Raw genomic sequence first — 16,248 nt, forward strand, 5'->3', positions numbered from 1 at the left:
AGATAGGTGTTGATATCCCGACGCCAGTCTAAATCCCGACCGGAATATTAACAGCTGTCATCCCGATCGAAGGTACACCGGTGTGTCTTAAAGTGCCCACACACATACCGATCTGCACACGATCCCACGATGTGTGCGATTTCCCCTGAACTCTCCCCCGGCAGCTCCCCGGCAGCTCCTACACACGATTTGGAGTAAAAAGCATAAGATCTATCGCGCTTCTTAACTTTTTTTTTTTTTTTTCCCCACTGCATTTTGTCCCAGATTGTCAGATCTGCCCTACTGCACAGCAGATGACGATGCGATGTGCGACCAGCGGGGACGCGCATTGCATCGCATCGTGAGTTAGGACTCACGATTTCCTCACGATTTGGCCATATTTTACACGATCTGTCGTAACGATTCGTCGGAATCGACCAGATCGTGTAAATTATCGCTGTGTGTGTCGGCACCTTTAGCTTTTAGCCCGGCTGGAGTTAGGTGTAGCCACTATAGCGGGGTTAGGCTTTGAAGGGGGGGTTAGGCACAACTGGGGGGGGGGGTTGGGCACTAAGGGGGGAAGGTTAGGTTTGGGCACTAACAGGGGTCAGGGTGCGGGGTGAGGAGGGTTATGGTGCAAGAAGGGAGGGTTAGGGGAGAACGGGGGAGGGTTTGTATACTTACCTGACCCGTCGGGATACCGAGCATCTGGATGCCGCTGTTGCATTTTGACAGAAGGCATCCTGACTGCCAGAATTTCATACCCAACCCTTCTCATAGACATCTACCTAAAACACATACCTATCATGTATGTGTGGCTATCATGTGTAACCGCACACCAATCAGGGACACCATGCAGTATAATAACAAATACTGCACATAAGCACATGCTTACAAAAAAGCCATTTCCATGCATCATTTTACACTGACATGTGGAACTGGATTTTTGTAATGCTAATATTGATAGCCGTTATGCATGTGTATATGTGATTATTAGTATTATTCTGCAGTGTCATCTTTTACATCAACCTAGCTGCTGCCTAATCTATCGTTGTAGGCTGTCTGTCACATTGATTCCACTATCTCACTGTTGCCGGCTCCATCCCAGACCCCGGACACCCCCGCCCTGACATGTGCGCTGTCGGCCAGTGATGCTGTAGATGCCGGCTAGTGGCGGACTGCATCATTGTGCAGCCTGCAGCAGGGGGGGAGCAGGTGGAAAGTTCACCCTGCACTGCCGCTGCCCTGGAGAGATGGCGCTGCCTCCTCCTTGTCTTCCTGCTGCCTATGAATAAGCAGAACAGCAGAGCCAGGACTCTACAGCAGCAGCCAGTGGGGGCACAACCGGCACCAGGACCTGGAAGGCATGGTGGGGCCTGTGCATGCTATGATGCTGCAGATTTGTGGGTGAGGCACTGGTACCCACATACCTGCCTCCCACCTCATCTCTGCTCATCCCTCCCCATCTCTCTCGCTCCCTCTCCTCTCTCTGTCTCTCTCTCTCTCCCTCCCACTCTCTCAGTCCTCTCCCCTCCCCACCCATCTGTCCACCCAGTCTCACTCCCAGGACAAGGGGCTATGGCTGCTGAGGAAGTACTGCAGACTGTGGAGGATTACAAGGCTGAGATTGAGAGGCTGACCAAGGAGCTGAGTGAGACCACCCAGGAGAAGATACAGGCTGCAGAGTATGGGCTGGTGGTGCTGGAGGAGAAGCTCTCCTTGAAGCAGCAGTATGATGACCTGGAAGCTGAGTATGACACCCTCAAGCAGGAGCTGGAGCAACTCAAGGAGGTCAGTTCCTGCTGCTGGACCTGGTGGTGGTGGTGGTGATGCTGCCTTCTGTGAGGTGGGGTGGGGACCTCTGAGGGCTGTGGCCCAGGGATGAGGATGCTGAGGAGGGTGCAGGGTGTGACAGTGATGGATGACATTCCTAGGATGTGTGCTGCTGAGGATGTGTGGGTTACCTTCTGAGAGAAGACTCCTAGAGAGACCTCTGCAGGCTCATAGAGGTCTAATAAGTATAACCTGAGCAACTGTGATCCAGTGTGTGTGTTGGTCCTGAAGAGGATGCTGCTGTCAGAGTGTAACGTGACCTTATCCCTAGACAGGTGCAGGGACAGTACAGATGCTCTCAGTTCCCCCTCTATGCAGGGACAGTGCAGAGGGTCTCAGTCCCCCCTCTATGCAAGGACAGTGCAGAGGGTCTCAGTCCCCCCTCTCTATGCAGGGACAGTGCAGAGGGTCACAGTCCCCCCTCTCTATGCAGGGACAGTGCGGAGGGTCTCAGTCCCCTCTCTCTATGCAATGACAGTGGCTCTCACACTGGGTCCTATCAGTCTTCCCTCTCTCAGTTCCCCCTCTATGCACGGACAGAGGGTCTCATTCCCCCCTCTCTCCGCTCCCCCTCTATGCAGCGACAGTGGCTCTCAGACTGGGTCCTAGCATCAGTCTGCAGCTGTAGGAAGTGCTGGATGAGATCACACAACCATTGTTATGCTTTGGTGCCTTCACTTAGTCTAGTATTAGGCAATCAATGAGACAGGACTTGCAACAATAACAGCGCCCTCCCTCCCACTCTCACACGCATACATATGCATTACCTCCCATTGTCACCAGCTGTCCCGTATCAGGAACTAATGCATTAACTTTTGTATTATCACTGTGAAAAGTCACTAGTGCTGTAATCAACTCAGTATCTCTCTATCTATCTATCTCTATCTATCTAATAAACTCATATCTATCTATCTATCTATCTATCTATCTATCTATCTATCTATCTATCTATCTATCCATCTATCAAACTCATATCTATTTTATCTATCTATCTATCTATCTATCTATCTATCTATCTATCTATCTATCTATCCATCTCACATCTATCTATCTATCTATCTATCTATCTATGTCATATCTATCTATCTATCTATCTATCTATCTATCTATCAATCAAATAAACTCATATCTATCTATCTATTTATCTATCAATCTCATATCTATCTATCTCATATCTATCTATCTTATATCTATCTCATATCTATCTATCTATCTATGTCATATCTATCTATCTATCAATCAAATAAACTCATATCTATCTATCTATCTATCAATCTCATATCTATCTATCTCATATCTATCTATCTTATATCTATCTCATATATTTCTATCGATCTATCTATCTATCTATCTATCTATCTATCTATCTATCTTATACCTATCTCATATCTATCTGTCTGTCTATCAAACAAACTCATATCTATCTATCTATCTGTCTATCCATCTCACATCTATCTATCCATCTCACATCTATCTATCTATCTATCTATCTATCTATCTATGTCATATCTATCTATCTATCTATCTATCTATCTATGTATCTATCAAATAAACTCATATCTATCTATCTATCAAATAAACTCATATCTATCTATCTATCTATCTATCTATCTATCTATCTATCTATCTATCTATCTATCTATCTCATATCTATCTATCTTATATCTATCTATCTATCTATCTATCTATCTTATACCTATCTCATATCTATCTATCTGTCTATCAAACAAACTCATTATCTATCTATCTATCTATCTATCTATCTATCTATCTATCTATCTATCTATCTATCTATCTATCCATCCCTATCAGGAGTCTAATGCTAAGATTGGCATTTATTCGCCATGAAGCCCTCTGGCAGAGGAAGGGTTCAGCTCCATCCCTGGTGCTGTGTGACAAAATGCCCATGACAATATTCCATGGCACAAGCCAGTGACACAGACAAGTGCTAGAGGAGGAGGCGGAAGGGATGTGTAGCTGCAGGCCTGGCCTGTCTGCTATTTGCACCGTCAGCTCCTGCACTGTCTACACTGCAGCCAGTCAGGATTTATCCCACATGCTTATCCATACATCTCCTGCTTAGCGTCTGTTACAGCAGCCGGGCACCGTTGGGTCGGACAAGGTTCCTAGAGCATGGCTCAGGCCTTGATTATTGGGCAGTGTATTTAATGCTGTTACTTTCTGTGTTGTGTTTATGTTACAGCAATAATGGTGCTAGTATGATGTTGCATTGTTATTTGTTAGAGCCTTTATGTTTGCATAATAGCACTTTTTATAGGCATGCACTTAGTATTACATTATTTGATGATCAGCATATGGCTGAGACTTGGGTTTTGGCTGAGGAGGCAGCAGGCTGTGCGCAATGAGGCTTGGAGGCTCCGACACTGGAAAAATAATTCTCTTCCCTTGCTTTTCCATAACATTTCATATTAACCCTGGCTGTTAGAACACAGCGACTGAGTAAACACAGTAATGTGCAGCTATTGTGTTGGCATTTTGTTGGAGTATTGGCGCAGTTGGGCATCCTTACTTTGGGTTCCGGATCACCCTGTCCAGCCGATGACCAACACTTATAACAAAATAATTTTGAATGTACTCAAACTTGACCATAATAATTACCCTTAAACTGTGATTAAACACTTTTTCCTTACACAGTCTAAAGGCCCTTACACATTAGAGAATTATGTTAACGATTTGGCCAATTCCAACGCATTAACGACAAACTGTTAAAATCATCCAGTGTGTATGCACTATATCGTGCATTGCGCGCTCCTATAATGTCGTCATCCGCATCACTTGATCTGTTGTACATGCAGCCCAATCAGGCGATGCCGCTGACGGTCCCATGCAGCGCTATGCAGCGTGGACCGGCATGTCGGGCACCGGATCGCCGAATGTGTACGGACCGCCCGATATGTCGGCCCGTCGGCAGGGGAGTCATGTGTTGCATCGCTGGGTACACTCGTCGTTTAGTGCATACCCAGCTTAACATGTAGATAAGAATAATATGTATTTAGCGTAATGGCGCATACACCTAGTCAGACTTGCTAGATCAACAATGAACGATTTGAACGATTTTACCACCGATCTCATTAACAATGAACGATATCTGACAGTATTTAAATGATGAAATCGTCCAAGTTGGACTGAAAACACAGACAACTTCAGATATCGTTATCTGACATGCGGACACGCACATCGTTGGTCGATGCATGCCAAACATGTCAACGATATGAACACTGTAACGATTTTTTCCATCGTTACCGTTCATATCGTCAAGAATATCTGACCGTGAGTACCCTCCATTACTGTCAGTATGATAAGAACACACATTGTGCAAAGTGATGTCCTGTCATTTTGCGCATTGTATACAGCCGATTATTTTCTCCACTTAATGACCGGATTTACAGCTCTGTATTGGTTCTCTTTCCAACTGTGTTATTTCCCAGCATGACTGGTGCAAAGAGTATAATGGATTTGGCTGGGACAGTGGGTAAACCGATCAGCAGGAGGTCACTCGTATCGTATCGTGTCTGTGGGATAACCAGGGACCTGCAATACAACACAGGTCACGGCTGTCAGGCTTAGTTCAAGACTCTTTTGGTTCCTGCTGACAGCACTGTTGGTAGGCCCAAATCATACATGCCTGCCCTCCCGGTTTTCGCGGGAGTTTCCCGATTTTTCGGGTAACCCCCCGCACCCCCGGAAGGGTAGGCATTCCCCCCACATTCTGCCCACTTCCTAGTGAAGTGGGCAGAATGAGGAGAATAACCGCGGCGATCGCGGGTCTCCGTGTAGGGGGCGAGGGCTTAAAACGTGTTCTACATGAATCACGTTATTTGGCCCCGCCCCTATGCAAATTATAGCCAATCGCGGTAATTTTACAGTGAGGGGGCGGGGCTTAATGGCGCGAATCGTCAGGCCCCGCCCCCCATTGCCTCTCTCCTGCTTCTCTTACCCGGGCTTCTCCCGGGAAGAGATCTTTAAAGGTAGGCAACTCTGGCCCAAATGTTGGGCCCCAGATGCGTTAAATGGCTGGTACAGAAATAATACCTAATGTAATACAGAAGTGGATGAAATATATATGTGAAACATAGCCTAATATCAAATGAGATAAGTGTGGTAGCTAAGACAAAACCTCTGGCGCTTAGAGGTTTTGTTTTACCTACCACACTTATATTTATCCTCTTTTCACGGTCGTTTGGGTGACCAAGGTTGACTTCACCTCTTGCAGCTATTCCCCATCTGCAACAGTGTCTATTTGTAATATTGTTAGTTGCTTATATCAAATAAAGGTTCAGAGTTCCACCTGTAGCACAACACTAGTGTAAAAATGTCACTTTGAAGTCCAATCTACTAACACTTTAGATTTGCCCAGTTTCATTTATATCTGAAGGAAATGAGAGAACATCAGGACTCGCTATATTATGTGCGTCTGAAAATCCATCGTCTTCCAATGGGAATTGCTAATGTTGGCACCACGCAGCCACTGGCATCTTGGCGCTCAATTCCAAGGGCCATCTTCAAATTTGACCGTCGGATAAATAGGTTTACTTGCACACATGAATAATTTGTTGGCGTTCACGGTTAGCATTTTTCCCCTACAAATCTACGGGGACATTCTCATAAATATGCAATAGCATAAAAGGTAAAGCGATGTACTTAGTACAAATTGCAGGAGTGGATGTACAAGAGAATAAATGAAAGGCATCTGAAGGTGGTTACTCCATTAACCCATTAATAGTCTATAACGTGAACAATGTGTTAATCGCTCTGTTATACAGCTATATGTGTTGGCTCTTATAAAGGATTATAGTGGTAATCTGCTAACTCTAACTCTGCATTTCATGCAGAATTTATAGCATCAGACAGTTCCTGGATGTAGGAGTGTGCATAGGTACTTGATCTCCTATAAGCCTTTAAGTCTGCTCTGTTTTCATCAACTCCGCATAATTTAAAGGAACAATCGCATAGACCTGTGAAAGGATTGTAACATGCCTCCCGTTAACAATTAACATGCAGTAACAGTGGTTTGCTAAACGTAACAGTTAGCACTCATGGGCAAATGATCAAACAAACATAAATAAAATACCTTTATATAGGCTTCCATTAGGATGAGAGTGGTAATGTACATGTTGATGTCTTGTGGCCATAACAAATCTATGGGGCTTATTTATTATTGAGATCTTCATTGTGACAATAAGTCTGACTTTTGTTTATCGCGGCAAAAAAAAAAGAAAATCAATTATCACCAGCATTTATGATAAAACATGGCCGGGGGAAGCTGATTGGGTGGTCCAGCTATACTGGCTCATGGCAATTATTGTAAGGAGCCAAATTGGATACCCCTGAAGCTAGGCCAAGTTTGGAGAATCCTCAATAGTGGGTCAAGGGACAAATTAAGAAGCAGGGAAGAGAAAGTTTGCAGCTCTGACGAGACCCTCTGTTTATAGTTAAATGACATCCTTTCAGGCCATAAATAAAAAGAGAAGTGGTTGGGGAACTGTAGAAAAGGAAACTAACCTAATAAAGGTCTAATGCTTTGTGTTGCAAAACAGAAAGTTAACGGAGCCGAAGCACAGTGTCAAACACTGTATTCTGCAATAGCGTTCCGAATGCCACGCACAGATGGATCACATGTCTCCCAGCCACGAGATCCGTCAGGAGGCTCGGCAAAATTGCTGAAAGGTGATTGGCCATCATTTTAGACAGAATTTTGAAGTCCACGTTCAATAACGTGATGGGTCTGTCTGTATGAACCCTGTAATTGGGGGTCTTTACCTGGCTTGGGTGCGATTCGTTAAATGTAGGATATTGGGGGGAAGATCTATATATTATCCGAAATAGCTCTTGCAAAGCCGGAAGACTATTATTGTGTAACAGCTTGTAATAATCACTGAACAAGCCATCTGGGCTCAGTGCTTTTTCGAGGGGTTAGGGCCTTTGATTACCTGGGAAAGTTCTTGTGTAGTGACATCACCCCTCATTATATCATGCTGAGATTGTGACAACTGGGAGAGACGGGCCGCCTGCATTATGTGTCTCTGAACAGACTGATCTATTGGGTGACCCGTGTATAAAAAAAAAGCTCACACCTCATGGAATAAATCCAATATTTGTTTAGAGGAGATGCATTCAGGATACCGACAGTCTAAATGCCGACCGTCGGCATCCCGACGGTCTAATCCTGGCAAGTGTCTAATGACCGGCGTTGAAATCCCGACGGCTGTCATTAGACCTATGCCGGGAGCCCGACACCTGGCTTACCGATGGGTAAGCCGGGCGCCGGGCGAGGACAGCAGCGGGGGGAAGGTGGGTTAGGTTAGGGGATCCCGGGGGGACTAAGATTAGGCACTCCCCCGGGAGGTTAGGGTTAGGCTAGGGGAAGGGGGTTTAGGGTTAGGCACCCGCGCGGGGAGGTTAGGGTTAGGCCCCCTCCCCGGGAGACTTAGGGTTAGGCTGCTGGGAAGGGGGGCTTAGGTTTAGGCACTTAGAGGGGGGTTAGGGTTAGGCACTTGGGGGGAGGTTAGGGTTAGGTACCCCTAAGGGAGGGTTAGGGTTAGGCACTTGGGGGGAGGTTAGGGTTAGGCACCCCTAATGGAGGGTTAGTGTTAGGAGTGGAAGTTAGATTAGTAAATGGAAAAAATACTCACCTGTTGGGATCTTCACCGCCGGGCTTCCAGGGTCGGGATTTGAGCCGCCGGCCATACTGATTCCATTTAGAGTCTGTATTAATTGTACTATTCAAGGGATGTTTAATGACCGCAAAAAAAATTTTATTCAAATTTTTAAAAATTTTTGTATTTTCCAAAACTGCTACAATAAGCGTCAAACTGAGCTTCTAGCACAGTGCACAAGTGTTACCATGGCAATTCCGGGTCACACATTCACGGAAAGGTACCCGACTGACAGGGAAAGCCTCTGCTTAAAGCTGCCAGGCTGTATCACCGGAGAGTTCGGCATCCGGTGTACGACGAAGCGATGTGTAACAGCTGCATGTAACAAGCACCGCATCGTTCATTGCAGGGCACGCAAACTAATGCACACACTGCACGATCCATACGATATATCGTTCCGATATACGTCAAAATAATATATTGTACGATATATCATATCGTACGATATATCTTATAGTGTGTACGCAGCTTAAGTTGTGTTGTTATAGTAGGTTGGCTGCACCTAGGTGTGGTTACTGATAGGAAGAACCTGTGTGCAGGAACATAGGGCCTGATTCAGAGGCGAACGCTCTGACCAGAGCGCTCGCTCTGAATCAGTGCCCTCCTCCATGAAAATGGAGCGTCCTCCTGGACGCTCGCATAGCTGTGGGTGACCACCCACAGCTTATGCGAGCGTCCATGATGATGGTCGCGATGGTCAAGACCATCGCGACCATCGGGCTTGCGACGGAGACCCTGCGGTAGGGTCTCCCTGCCGTAAGCCCTGGAGTGATTTTGGCTCTATCAGAGCCAAAATCACTCCCACTGACATCACTAGTGATGTCAGTGGGGCCGGCTTCAGACGGTAGGCATTCCCATGGAAACGCCTCCGTCTGGCAGCCACGCCCCCGGCACGCCCACCAAAGGGGGCATGCTGTCAATCAACATTGACAGCACGCCCCCTTTGGTGCGAGACCCGGAGCGTCGGACAGCCTGAGCTCCCTCCGTCGTGCGCATGCGCAGTGGGGCTACATCGACCCTCTTGTGAGCGTCCTGCGCTCGCAAGCGGGTCTGAATGACCCCCATAATTCTCTCACAAGTGTAACTGAAGTATCTTTAGCTAAATACAGCTTGTGAACCTATTACACAGGTCCGCCAAGGCATCGGTCAGGCCAATATACAGTACCAGAGAGGGGCGTGACCAAGACAAATGGTTCTGGTGTAGAGGGGACGTGGTCACACCATTTTGGGAGTGTGGTTTCACCTCACTGAAAGTAGCTGTCGCATATAAGGGCCAATGGAACACAGACCCTCTTACTATGTTAGAAAAGACATGCATGTTTGTACTTTGCCCTAGATATCCGCCTGTGTGTTATTGCAAGATTGTGCCAGAATGGCGTAACCACAATGATAATGTGCGCTAATAGTCTTACAAAACTTTGTCCCTCGAGGAATGGTCCAAAGTTCGCTTAGAGGGCCTGATTCAGCAAGGAACGCAGTTTCTTATACGCCCGCAATCGGCCGATTGTTGCGTTCTGCGTATGCATGGACTAGCCACTGCGATCGGGACTGCGATTTCAGAGGCTACGCAGACCCATGGCAGAGTGACTGACAGGAAGTGCCGTTTGTGGGTGGTGACGGGGGGGGGGCAGTGTGTTGGGACGGCGGTGTATGGATGTGCATAAATTAGCCACTGCGAATATCGTGCGCTGAAGTAAGCAATTCCTGAGTGAGGACTGACCTGCCTTAATTGGGTCCGATGTTACTCGATGTTACCGTTTGTTTAGCTATGCTGCCCAAGTATACAGATGTGAGTAAGGGGAAGAGGGCGTCTTTATGTCAGGCTGCGATCGCAATGCAAACATTTACACATCACCGATGATATTAGCAACTGCGCTGCGTGCATATAAGCAGAATAGCGATCCGTGCTGAATCAGGCACCTAATCAGATCAATTACAGGGATACAAATGCCTAATAGTCAAATATACTCTCTATTATCACGTCCTATTCTTTATCTCTCGACCAACGCAGAAATTAATGAAACATATCCAGTGTTCTACCCAGGCTGTTTTTGGCGGGTGCACCACCCGGCAAGAAACCGCCTACTACCCGGCACTTTGGGAACCTGTAAGTGGGGACAGTATCTGGGAGCTGTATAAAAAGGACCAGATCCTACAGACTTTGCAGTTTTTTCATAATCAGACGACTGGGCCTCTAATAAGAAGAGGAGACTTTATATATAAAATGTTATTTCAGATCATTAGAAGGAAAAGGTTTAAAACATTTTATTATTCCCACCCGGCTACTTCTTGATAGCAACCGGCTGGAAACATTTTCTGGGGAGAACACTGATATCTTAAATTCAGCAAAATGTCACATTGCATCCCACTGGAAATCCACCACCCCCCTGTCTATCTCAGCCACCATCAATGCTATATCATACTTGCCGACAAATCGCTTCATTGCTCCCCCTATTAGTAGTCCGGGGGGCAGGCGTCAGCCAGGAGGCTTGCCTGCCTTTCTGGGGGGCTGGGAGCGGCACCCGATATTCGGGAGGCTTCCCCAGGCCAAATTGGGAGGGGAGGCAAGCCTGCGCTATATGGACCACAGTCTGGAGGCCTTGGACAGACCACTTTGAGGCTGAACCCCCTTCAACCACCATACGGCTTTATTTCAATATAGTATTGTTTAAATCGCACCGGTGGTACGCGTTGGCTGGCACTCCTCCCTTCTCCTCGTTCCCCTTCCTTTCCTCCCCCCTCCCTAACTTCTCCTTATATCATACTTATTGCTGATTTAACTTTATTAATTCATCTGTGAATACTGTAACCTTAGGAGTGATCATCTAGCATTTACTTCCTTATTGTTAGGTGTCTTTTCATAGGTCTATTTATATCCGTTCTGTTATTTCTCATTTCTAACCTTATCTATACATGAAAATGTTTGCTATGTTCTCTAATCCATTGAAAAATGTAATAAACTAAACCTTCAAAAAAAGAAAAAGAAAATCGGGCTTTGCGGATGTACCTTGACGTTTTCTCACAGCGAATGCGCCAGAACCGAGGGTTCGCAAGTAAAGACGAGGCCTAGTTCAGTGTCATCTCCACTCCCATCTGTGGTGGCGTTCTCGTAGAAGCAAAATCCAGCTAGGGTAGGCTATACAGCAGAGTTCCCAAACTCGGTCCTCAAGGTTCCCCAACAGGTCAGGTGTTAGAGATAACCATGGTTGAGCACAGGTGGTTAAATCAAATTGACTGAGGTTCTAATTAAGTCACGTGTGCTCAACCATGGATATCTCTAAAACATGAACTGAAGGGGAGCCTGGAGGACCACGTTTGGGAACCTCTGCTATACAGAGTAGTGCGCACTCTAAAACACCCCCATTTTCATATGGGGTCTTTTCCACTAGGGTCTCTGGTCCAGGTATAGGACTGGTGCTAGCGTGCATTGATAACGTTGAAGGCTATGACACCAAGAGTACGGATAGGGGCAGCCCTGTCCTAGAGATACACCCTGCACACTGCAAATATATTTTATTTCTGTGCACACATGAGATTAAATCTTCACCAGCCCCTGTTTGTATACAAAGCGCTGTAACCATTTATATTATGTCAGTCTCATGTCTTTGAGTTCTGAAGCCACGCTGCACGAGCGCAGAGTCTTATTTTTTTGCATTCATTTGGATCTTTGGCACTTTGACCTCATTTATCGGTTATTGATTTGAATCCCTTTATCGCGTGCATGGGACTAGAGGGATAAATCCCAGTTAAGAGTTTAGCCTTGAGTTTCATGTAATGAATGTTTCCTACACCACATATTCTGGCAGATGTAACTAATATGGGGGAAGGCGACAACATCATGTTACCTTGACTGTAGGATGTTATGTCTTTCTGGTATTCTTCCCTTGGGAATGTTTGTATTTGCTGTGCCAGCTGAAGTTAATTACGTACTGCGCACATCACATTTCTTTGCGACAGTGCAAACCATCAGGTTTTTGAGGGGTGACGGAGAGATTCCTGACGCGTCCATCTATATTTCACTAGAGATCTGATCATTCGACCTTCTCAAACAGCTCAGCTGCCGAATTTCATTAGCTGCATTCAATCTGCTTCCTATAGATTGTAAGCTCACGTGACTAGAGCCTCGCCCTTATGCTTTCTCTACATAATCACACTGTATTTATGTATCTATGTGAATTTATTTACTTTAGTCTCCAGGGGGTCTATGTACTAAGCCTTGGAGAGAGATAAAGTGGACAGAGATAAAGTACCAACCGATCAGCTCCTAACCCATTTTTCAAATGCAGCCTACAGTGACCGTTAGGAGCTGATTGGTTGGTACTTTATCATTTTCCTTACTCTCCAAGGCTTAGTACATACCTCCCTATGTATCTTGTCAGTGTTACTCCCTTGTCGTATCACTTCTGTGGAACCCTTGCGGCTCCTTATAAATAAAAGACAATAATCCTGTGACAGACGTTCCCCCATATAAGTGAAATTATAGTTAATTTTTCGACCATTCCTTTATTGCTTAACCTTGACCAGCAGTTCCAGCTCCGATGTATGGGCCTGATTCACAGTTGTATGGTTGCAGGGAAGTGGCTGTGCAATGCCGTACAGCTAATATGCTAATGCTGGAGACATCTGCGGGAAAAAGACGCCTCCTGCCGGCATCGCAGATCTGAGTGCTGCGTCCTAAGGATCATCTACGGAAACCATGGCCCATCTACGGAACCCTGAGGTTACTCATATTGGCCCATGCAGCACTGTAGACCAGGCCAGGAAGTCTGCATCAGAAGACGCACACCCTGGCCGCGCCACTCCCAGAATATGGGGTCAGTGTGCCGCTGTCTTCCGGAGACTGGCAAAGCCTCCACCCCCAATTGGGCTCAGCCTGTCAATCAGGCTGCAGCTCAAGGGACACTGCGTGCGTCGACGCAGGACCCGTTCTGCATATGCGCAGGCGCCCCAACATCGGATTTGTATGCTAACCATTGGGGTTGCGTACAACACTGAATTAGGCCCTTTGGGGCAGATGCACTAAGCCTTGAGGAGAGTGAAAGTGGCCGGAGATAAAGGTGCTGATTCAGACCCGCTTGCTAGGCTGCGTTCGCACGCTGCTGGCCAATTTTTCGCTATCTGCACAGGCGTATGCATTGCAGTGCGCGAGCCAGTCATTGTGATCGGGAAGCGATCGGCCACAACACACAGACTGCTCGCTAATTTGACTGACAGAATGTGCCGTTTGTGGGTGGTGACAGGGAAAGGGCCTTGAAAACGGGGGAGTGGTGTTGCCAACGCAGGCGTGTCTGAGCGTCCAAACGCTGTTTCTAAGGCGTGCATAATTAAAGGGCAACGTCATTGTACACGTCACCTGGCTGTTTTAAGCACAGAAGCACTCGCAGTGCTTGCGGTTGGGTAGGGTCAGCCACAAGCACTGCGTATGCCTCCGATGGTTCTCGACGTTACTGATTGTTATATACACTTCCTGGAGATGACGTGTGCTGCGAAGGGAAAGGGGGCATCATTAGACGGTATGCACTTGGGAAACCGGCTGCCTTAATACCGGGATTTCCAGCGCTGTCGGGCTCTGCTGATCTGTCGGGCTGCCGCTGCCGGGAATCGAACTGCTGGCCTTGCGGCAGCCGGGATTCCATACCGATTCCCATTAGACTGGCTTGTGATCACAGCATATATTAGCAGCTGACGACTGCGTGCGAATGCATCTAGCGAGCGGGTCTTAATCAGCTCCAAAGTACCAACCAATCAGCCCCTAACTGTCATTTTTCAAACACAGCCTGTAAAACGACAGTTAGGAGCTCGTTGGTTGGTACTTTATCTTTCCACTTTATCACTCTCCAAGGCTGGGTAGACACCTAAACGACCGGCAATCGTGCAGATGTTCAGGGTCAATTTGTCTTCACCCTAGACATCGCATGATTGCCGGTACGCACTTAAAAAATTATGGGGTCTATGTACTAAGCAGTGATAAGAGACAGAGTGAAAAGTGATAAGTCTGTGATAAGTGCCAGCCAATCAGCTTCCAACTGTCATCTCACAGGCTGTGTTTGAATAATTACAGTTGGAAGCTGATTGGCTGGCACCTTATCACTTTCTTATCACTTTTCACTCTGTCACTTACCACTGCTTAGTACATAGACCCCTCAATGAAAGACGGAACAGTGATTAACACGTACAGCCTCACATGCGATATCGTGCGATTTACTGTGCAGCTCAGCCATTCGCACGATATCGTATGCGACCGCGCAAATCGGGCATACACACTGCACGATATGCCCAATGTGTCGTTCCGATTTGGCCAAATTGGGCAGATATCGTGCAGGTGTGTATGCACCCCAAGTCTCAGCATGTCACCCCCTTTGTTTGTAATTTCACATTCTGTCACCACCGACTTCACAGGAGCTGAAATTAATGACTGAAATAATTACTCGCTATTGTTGATGAGCCGGTTGACCTGAAATGATCTGCGCTGCTGTTAACATTTTGATTGGCTGAAGCTTTCTGTCTAACCCCTGTTTGAAAAATCAGGATAATAGGAAATGTATCACTGGCCAAATCCACCTAAATAATGATCATTTAAGAAAATTATTCAATATATTGATTATTATGGGGCTATACTGAGGTAATGTGACGTACAAAGACTGACGATGACCTGCCTGTACCTAACGCTGCAGTCAGACTGGACATGCCGATTATTAATAATTCATCTCTTCCCCTGTATACTGGAATGGGGGGAAATGATAAGCAGAGACGCAGAGTGCAGTAATTTAATGCCAGCATAAAATATTCATGCTCAGACTTTCTGTATGTCTTCATTACAAGGTATAGCTGCAATAATGACATTTCAGAAATTCTTCTATATGCAGGATACAATTTCAGTCATGTCTAAAATAAACCACTTACTCAATTATCGGATATATGCAGCTTCTCCTAATAGAACATTTGGCACAAAGTGCCCCTGACAACAATTACTGCATGAGAACCGCGGCAAAGGACGTCAATTACAGCACTTGATGCAGGAACCAGACGGCTAATGTTTTCATTGTGCGATATACGGTAATCCAGAGGTTGTATGGTCGGTCCCTGGGCTTTCAAAATAGACTAATACAGACTCTGTTTAGGGCGTTTTCCATTCGCCAAAGAGATGTTCTGTGCTTGAAGTTTTCCCGTCACTCACACACAGTGGAGGAAATTATTTCAGCCTGATGATAGGAAGAGATAGCTGAAAAGCAGAGAACTACGCAAGCATTGCCAATCTATGTACGAAATAAAGGTTTTAAGAGCATATACAGTCAGGTGCATAAATATTAGGACATTGACAGAATGTTCATATTTTGGCCTCTATTCACCACCACAATGGCTTTGAAATGAAACAAACAAGATGTGCTTTACCTGCAGTTTTTCAGATTTAATTTGAGGGTAATTACATCCAAATCAGGTGAACGGTGTAGGAATTACAACAGTTTCTATATGTGCCTCCCACTTTTTAAGGGGCCAAAAGTAATGGCAATCCTAAACAATCCTAAATCAAACTTTCACTTTTTAATACTTTGTTGCAAATCCTTTGCAGGCAATTACAGCCTGAAGTCTGGAACGCATAGACATCTCCAGACGCTGGGTTTCATCCCTGGTGATGCTCTGCCAGGCCTCTACTGCAAATGTCTTCAGTTCCTGCTTGTTCGTGGGGCATTTTCCCTTCAGTTTTGTCTTCATCAAGTGAAATGCATGCTCAATCGGATTCAGGTCAGGGGATTGACTT

The 16,248-nt window shown here is 46.1% G+C and overlaps 1 protein-coding gene across 6 annotated transcripts in view; it reads left to right on the forward strand.

Moving 5' to 3' along the window:
• The first annotated feature begins 1,368 nt into the window (after positions 1-1,368).
• Positions 1,369-16,248, forward strand: part of BICD1 (BICD cargo adaptor 1) — a 215,580-nt gene continuing 200,700 nt past the window's right edge. For all 6 annotated transcript variants that reach the window (XM_088478276.1, XM_088478277.1, XM_088478279.1 and 3 more), the window contains exon 1: positions 1,369-1,770. In XM_088478276.1, coding sequence (XP_088334402.1) covers positions 1,558-1,770 — 213 coding nt within the window. In that variant the 5' untranslated portion in view covers positions 1,369-1,557. The remainder of the gene's footprint in view (positions 1,771-16,248) is intronic.

The sequence above is a fragment of the Taudactylus pleione genome, unplaced genomic scaffold (assembly GCF_031769625.1).
Source record: "Taudactylus pleione unplaced genomic scaffold, aTauple2 ptg000212l, whole genome shotgun sequence".
Taxonomy (NCBI): Eukaryota; Metazoa; Chordata; class Amphibia; order Anura; family Myobatrachidae; genus Taudactylus; species Taudactylus pleione.